We start from the raw sequence: 8,226 nt of genomic DNA on the forward strand, positions 1-8,226 counted from the left end.
TTGATTGATATTTAAAATATATTTCTATATACTCTGATCACTCCAGCAAGAGCAATCGATATTTATATTTTTAATAACTTGTTAAACATTCAACTGAATTTTGAATAGATATTCAAATCTTTGGCGTTGAGGCAAATGCCTTTTGGTGGCACATGAAATGCCTGTGCCACGCCCCGTTGCCAGCTGGCTGGCTCATTTGAAGCAGACGAGAAATGTTTCGGAGCGCATAAATTAAATGCGTGTGCGGCAGGAAAATTTATCAAGCGAGTTGGCAGCAACAAAAAAAATAAAAATAAAGATAAATATATATATATATATATATATATATATATATAAGAAGGAAAGATAGAAATAAATAAAAAGCGAAACAAAAAGTTTGCAACACTAGATAAAACGCCAAGGCACAAAGGAAGTCGCGTGCTGGGCGGGACTAGGATGGAGCTGGAACTGGAGCTGGAGCTGGTCTTGAGGTAGGGTAGCGACACGTCAACCCTTTTGTTTCAAATTAAAATTTACATATTTTAATGTGCAAAGTTTTGTGGAGCGTTGCCCAGCAGCAGCAACAACAACAATTTAGCCAGACTTAGAAGCAAGGCAGGAGCAGAGCGAGAGAGTGGGAGATTGTGGATGAAGGGGGAGCAAAAAGTTGCTCCGCTTGCCAAAAGGTTGGCAGTAAAAAATCAAATTGACCTGTAAATATAATTTAAAAGGTGGCAGCAAAAACAGCAGCAACAGCAACAGCAACAGCAACAACAACAATGACAACACGAAACGTGTTTAATTATCAAGTTGTTAACAACAACAGCAGCAGCAGACGCGTTTGCAGCTGCCGCATTCAATTTGGTTGAGGCAACATTTTGTGCTACGTCGCCATTTTGTTTGCTGCGTGAAGGTGTGAGTATTGCATGCCTCGAAGCGTTGGCATTTCAAAATTTTGTTAATTTGCCATTGTCAGCTAATGAGCGAGAGCTTTAAGTGCCAGTCAAAGCGAAAGCGAACCAGAGTGAGGCGCGTGGCAGTCGTAGTGGCCTGCAGACTACCTTTTAATCCAAGCCTGCTCGAAAGCAAAAAAGGCAGGACCAACAACGTCAGGGCACAAAATCTATTTAGCATTAGCGAGTTTTAAGGTGGGAAAGAGATGGAAGGGAACAATGTTATAGAAGCAGCTAGAGACCAGCTCAATTCTAAGCTTATATAGAACTAGACAGATCGAACTACTCTTAATGGAGTTGGGTTTTGACTAGAAAAGTCTACGCGGCGATTAATCTCTCAGTCAAGCGACAATTAATGCCAGATCTTAGATCTCCACTTAATTATAGTCAAGTTTAGTCTGATTTGGCTAACTGCAACTGAAAGCTAATCATAAATATAGCTGCTATATACATTCATTCATATATATATTAACTATTCAGTTTTTGTTTCATTTATTTATTTATTTTTTTTTTTTTTTGTGTTTTATTATTATTATGGAGCCAAATTGTGCTGAGCAAAATGCTACGATGATATTGACCTAGATAATCTGGAGCTGATTGTTGCATAAGTAATTCAGTTCTAGGCAAAAATCTAGCGATTCTCACAGACCCAGCAAACTGGCCTCTAGAAATAGAGCATATCAAAGAAGCATAAGCTGCCCCACAGACCAGTTAAGACTTAAGGCAACTGGCGCTAAGATAATAAGCTGCAGCGAATGAGTAATGAAATGTCAAGCCAAACTCAACAAGAAACAACTTTCAGCTATCAATTGAAATAGTGCTCAAAGCATTAAAAAAAATGCTTTATATAACTTGAGCTACCAAAATATAGCTCGCGTTATCAATTAAAAAAAATTTTAAATAGCTTCAGCTACCGAAATATAAGCCGCAATATCAATTAAAAAAATCCTCTATTTAGCTGCAGCTACTAAAATATAACCTGCGATATCTATCAAGCTTCAGCAATTTTTTTAATATTTCTCTCATTGAAATTGAAATGTTTGGACCCTTCATGGGCTATGTTTAAGTAGGACATGCACATAATTTGGGGGCGTGGTAGGCGTGTCAGTTGTGGTTTCTAATTGCTTGTCAATGGTGCAGCTGGTGACCAACAGCTGCCACATGCAACTTTTCACATAATCAACAAACCAGTGGCTATTAGCGACTGTACGAGAGGCAGAGAGGCGAAGAAGCAGGCAAAGGCAAGCTGGGAGGTGCGGTCTATTATTGTGTTTGCCAACGAGCCAGGCGCAAAGTTTCTTGGCTTGGCTGTGTGTGTGTAAAGTAACACCATTTAACGCTAATGTAAAGCAAACATTTTGATGTATTTGCCATGTTAAGCTAGTGTGTGTGTGTCTAAAATATGTATTTGATTCAGGCATGTGTGTGCGTCAGTCTATTTGCACTTGTATGTGTATTTTTCATCAAGAGTGTTTGGCATTATGACAACGTCGCGTTATCCACACGCACACACATGAATGGAGAGACATTCGTATAAACATTGGCCATCATCCCCAAACATGGCGGATGTGTCCTGTCTTGTCCGTAACTTTTACAGCTACCCCGGCCTTCAGCTTACCTGCAAAGTATGCCAACATGGCGGTTAGGACGACGGATATGAATATTAAGGCGATGCTCAAGCATTTCCAGGAACATCGGTGTTGACAGCGTTTATCTATGTGAAACCTGAAAAGGAAACAAGGCAAAATATAATGAGTATTGAGAAAGCCAGCAAGCAAGCGAGACAGAAAGAGAGAGAGAGAGATAGAGACCCTTAAACAAACTGCGCAATGCATTTGTAATTAACAACGGACAAACAGCGAACAGACACCAAATGAAGGCAAACAAGGCGACAAAGCGGCGCAGAGCATTGGACTGCGTGTAACAAGTAGGCCGAGTGGCCTTACCTAGAGTTTAAGCAGACGTTTTCTAGGCCTAAAAACCACCACTCACTGAAAGTGACTCGTTACTTTCATGGCATCTACTCGCTGATTCGATAAGCTCAAGCACTCGTTGCTCTATGAAATTCGCTCTAACAATCATTTTATCTAAAGCATTTAATCGTTTCAGGCTCTAACTTCTTTGAATCTATGTTTAAGAACAAAACTCATTACTTGCATACTTTAAACGTTTCGCTACTACATAGAATACAACTCTCTGAAATACTCGTTACTCTTGATTGTTTTGCTGTGCATTATTTGCTACTTTATTCGTTACTTTTATATATTAAGTGATTCTCTATGGCAGCAGGCAGACCTTATACAACTCAACTTTATAGTCAACTATACTCAACTATTTTAAGTTACTAGTTACTTTTTAGTATCTTCCAATAACTCGCTACTTAAAGAGACGTTCTTAAACATTTCCGTTACTTCAGGCAACACTTCCAAATGACTCGTTGGCTTATCGCTTTCTTTACTTTGATCGATTCACTAGTAGAGAAACAAATATTCTTTCGAACTGTATTTAAATCTCTCGTTACTTTGAGCCAATCTCAGCTCCAAGTCATTCGTTGCATTTAGCTCATCGCTACTTTGAGCAGCTCTATTTAGCAGAAGATTTTCGAAAATACTTGATACTCCCAATTTTAATCAATCAATCTTGATCACACGCCACTTTAAATCAATCTCAACTCTGCTGCACTCACTAGTCTAATCAAAGGCTTTTCGCCTATCGACTCGTTACTTTCGCTACACTGTCGCACTCGCTACATCACAGAACTTCAGATATGCTGCAGCTTATTTAATAGCGCTCATCTCCAAGGTACACGCAGCTTTATATATTTGCTGAATAAACGCATGTCGACTAAAAAGTTCGTTTATTCGTTTGACAGGCTACACGGACCACAAAAACCAACGAAACACACACACACACACACACACACACACATAGACACACTCACAGTGTACACACGCTGTACACACACGCCGATGGGTTTGTCAACTGTCAACTTTTTTAATAAAGCAACGCAAAATGATACACAACTTGCAGTCGACACTGGCCTTCGTGCTAGCTACAACAGCTGCCTCAAGTTAATTGCATAAAAGTTGTAGCAAAGATTCTGTTTGCATAGCCTGCCAAAGACATAAGACTCTATCCTCACTAGCCATGCCCAAGCTGTTCGTGTTTAATTAGCACTCCTAATGAGCCCTTTTATGCTAGAGCAACTATAAAGATTGTATAGCTATAGCTGAGACCAGGATGCAGCCAGAAGCTAACCTTACCTAGTCGAACCCACACAAAATCGAACTGAACCCAAGTTCCCTGAATTGACTCCAAAACTTTCTATGTCAGGAACTTGCCTAAGCTAAGTTTAAGTAAATTCCTTCAGCTAAGTTTCTAGTTCCTAACTATGAAATAAGGGAGAGAGAAGGAAGATCTCTCTCTCTCGCTCTCTCTCTCTCTCTTTAGAGATAGAGAGAGAGTGTGGAATAGCTGCTAACTGCAATGCTGGCTCACTTGCACCCGTTCGGCCGCACTCAATGGAGCGTGAAGTGTGCGCGTGACTGCATCATGACGGCATGACCCACCGTTTGACCCACTGCTTACCTGGATGGTGAATATGGCGAATAGTGTGGTGCATGCGCTGAGTGCGAATTGCGCAACGGGAATCCAGGCATGACCAGCGGCTGGGAGCCGCTTATCTGGCAATGCGGTCCGGCAACTCCGCTGCCTGGCGGTCCGACCGATACCTGCGGCCCGCCCACCTGACCGCCAACGCCCACCGGCATGGTGCCGGCGCCCATTGGCATGCCGACGCCGACGCCGCCGCGATCGATGCCGCCATGGCCGATTGTGTTGCTGCCAGTTGACATACTTTGTGGCATCTGTTGTGGGTGGCCGCCCAATCTGTAAGGCAAACAAAACGGAGTGAGTGAGACAGACAATCAAGAAAGAGATAGAGAGAGAGAAAGGCAGAGTTAAGGTTGGCAGCGCTGCTTGTAATGCGGAAATTAAAACATGTTCAAAGTTTTTCGCTTCACAATGCAATATTTAAATCTCAGCCATACATATTGTACAAATATAATAAAAGTATATATATATATATATACCATAGTTTGTGTGTGGGCGTGGCTGTGCGCACAAAGCGCATTGCTATTGTTTTTTGGGCTTGTTGCTGTTATTGTTATTATTATTTTTAACGGTTAAGTGATGCGGAAATTTTAAATTAAAAAACATAAATCAATGCAAATGTGTGTGCGTGTGTGCGTGTGTGAGAGTGTCCTTTGTTTCATTATCGTTGCAGCGCAGCGCTCGCTGGCATGTTGCTGTTGTTGTTATAGTAGTTGTTGCTGTTTGCATTTTATTATCGCTCAACATTAAGCGGAAATGCAGCTACGAGCAGCGACGCTGACGGCGACTGCCCCCGTAAATATGCAGCACAATTTTTGCGACTGCCGCCCGCAAGTATGCAACGTTTTTTTTGTTGTTGCGTAAACTGCCTGCGCGGCATTGCACAAGACAAAGGATTCGAATTACCGCACACACACGCACACTCGAGTAGAGTACTTATATGCTATATAGTGTCTATATAGTTGGTTACATGTTTGCATTGCATTGCAGAGAGAGTGAGCGAGAGAGAGAGAGAGAGAGAGAAAGAGAGAGAGAGACTGAACAAACACTTGAAAAGAGTATGCACACACAAAAATATGCAATTAACTTGGACTTTGTTTTTTTTTTTGTATTTTACTGTTCGACATTGTTGAGATTTCACGAGCTTTAACAAGCTGCCAGGCATTCGGGCATCCAGCATATATATGTTAACATATTTGTCGAGCTGGTTAGCTCAAACGAGGCATAAAGCAAACACAGCTCGATTGTAATTGGCATTTGCCTTTGGGTCACAGAGAGCACATTAAAACTGACCCAAAATAAGAAATCTATTTTACCTATTATAAGAAGTTTTAATTGAAAATAGCAAGTAAATAAATAAATGCTTATAATGATATATATTAAAGAGAAAATACTAATCAAATGAAATAAATTAATTAAATACAACAAATAAATATTTAATTATATTTAAACATTTATAATTATCAAAACCTTCAAATATAAAAAGAATAAATTGTAATACAAATAAAAAATGTATTTAAGTTATAATAAAATTGAACAAATTTTTAGATAAATAAAATAAATATTTAAAATAATTTTAAAATGTATGTATTACTATACAATTACTTATTTATTTAAATTGCTTATAAAAATAAAAATAAAATAAATTATAATTAACAGAATGTAAATTATATTTAAACATAAACAAAATCGTAGAAATCGGGCTATTTCCTAGTCGGGCAGTTCCGACTAGAGCTCATTTACGTTCATGAAGAGAAACTATTTGATTGTACAGGTTCTACACTTATATATATAATAAAATACTAAAATACTAAAAAAAGAATGCAGTTTCAGAACAATGAATCGATAGTTTTAGCATAGCACAGTTCGATTATTTCGATTAATTAAAACTTATTCGGAATTTGAAATTTCATTCACAATTAGATGCATTTGTGAAACTCGTAAATCTGCTTTACTCCAGGCCAACTATAAACCAAATTCATTACAACATTCAAACCGAAATGAGTTTCGCAAAGTTTTTTCCAACTTTATATCGAAACTTTGGCTCTATTTATTGTCGTGGATGACACGATGTTTGCGCAGCGCTCGCATCGGCAGTTCATTGAATGGATTTATATGGTTGTTTCGCTTACACAGATAATTTAACTTTGCCTTTGCCTTTGCCATTGCCATTGCCATTGCCTTTGTGCAGCCATATTTATAAGCTGACATTCCCAATTCCGTTTCGGCTACTTCTCTCTGGCTCACTCTTACTCTTTCTTTCTCTTTCTTTGCCTGCAAATTAGTCAGCAAAGTGCAATTTTTATAGAATTTGTGACGCCAGCTCAGACAGTTTTATGGATGCAATCCTTATATTTATTTCATTTTCAACTTTAATGGTCCTGCTTTCACTCTCTCTTTCTCTTTCCCTTTCTCTCTGCCTCTGCTGCTTGCTTGCTGTGACTCGTGGATGGCGAGTGCATTTGACATATCACATTTTGGCCCGCTCGCTCGTTCGCTCGCTCGACTCTTGTCAAATTTTTGTGTGCTTTGGACGCCATTTTGGCTTTGTTATTTATGGCCATGTCAAGCGGTCGCCAGCTGGTCAAGAGCAGCCCTCCTACTCCCTGCCCCCTTGAGCCAGCGCTCATGGCCCTGAGCGTGGCCTGCATTTGACATGCGGTTGCATGCGGGCCAAAAAAAAAACTTTTTCTATTTCCATTTTTTTTTTTTTACAATTGTTAAGCCCGGCAAAAATGTCGATTGGCGCGCTTAGCATTGCAAAAATGTGTGTGTTGGGACTACCAACAATCTACCATAATATAACACAATGCCCCACTCAGAGAGCTCCGCCCCCTCCTGCCACAGGCTCGCCTCAACAACAAATCGAAATTTGCAAATCAAGCCAAAAATCTAGCTGCAAATTTACGAGAAACTTGCCAGCGACTAAGTCAGTCAGATCAGCGCAATTTCTATATGTATAGAGAGAGGGAGATGGAGAGAGTGAGAGTGAGAGAGGAAGAGCTCTGAGTGCGAAAGCCGCTTACAACAAAATCAACGACAACAGCAGGCGGGCTCTAGGACTCACTCGCTCTCTCTCTCCCTCTCTATGTGTGTGTGGAAGATAAATGTGCCTGTGTATGCGTGTGTGTGTGTATGTGTGTGTATTGGTAGGGCAGCTTAGCAAACGCTAAGCCAGCCAGCGCTGAGCGCAAGCTGTGCCTGTGATTTATTAGCAACAATAATAGAATTAAACAATTTAAATTAAGTTGTAGCCGAAAACCATAAACAGTCTGCCAAAGCAGCCACCGCACAGTGGTGCAAACGCACGCAACGGGGCGTGCCACAAAATAAAAAAACACAAAACAACAGTAGTAAACAGAAACAGAAAAAAGTAAAGGAAAAACATATAAAAAACAAAAATAAAACACACTTTTCTTTTATGTTGTGCAGTGTATGAACGAAATAGATAAACTTTGGCTGTTTTTCGTGGCTATGCAGAGGCGACGAGCTAAGCCCAAAGCTGAGCTCGACTTGTGCTATTTAAGAGTTCTGTTCTCAAACTAAAGCTAAAACTAAAGATATCAATGACAAAGACTGAGAGAAGTGCAGTTTCCGCATTGGTGCACTTGAAATCTTTTTTAGAAAATATTAAAAAAATATATTTAAAATTTAATTAAGTTAAATCAGATACTTAAAGCTG

The 8,226-nt window shown here is 39.7% G+C and overlaps 1 protein-coding gene across 1 annotated transcript in view; it reads right to left on the bottom strand.

The window, feature by feature from the left end:
• Window positions 1-8,226, bottom strand: part of LOC111598861 (teneurin-a) — a 168,811-nt gene that overhangs the window by 67,450 nt on the left and 93,135 nt on the right. The window contains exons 3-4 of the mRNA XM_023314305.2: window positions 4,521-4,820; window positions 2,551-2,657 (exon numbers count right to left, since the gene is read on the bottom strand). Coding sequence (XP_023170073.2) covers window positions 2,551-2,657; window positions 4,521-4,820 — 407 coding nt within the window. The remainder of the gene's footprint in view (window positions 1-2,550; window positions 2,658-4,520; window positions 4,821-8,226) is intronic.

This window comes from Drosophila hydei, unplaced genomic scaffold (genome assembly GCF_003285905.1).
Source record: "Drosophila hydei strain 15085-1641.00,03,60 unplaced genomic scaffold, DhydRS2 tig00000215-arrow-arrow-pilon, whole genome shotgun sequence".
Classification (NCBI taxonomy): Eukaryota; Metazoa; Arthropoda; class Insecta; order Diptera; family Drosophilidae; genus Drosophila; species Drosophila hydei.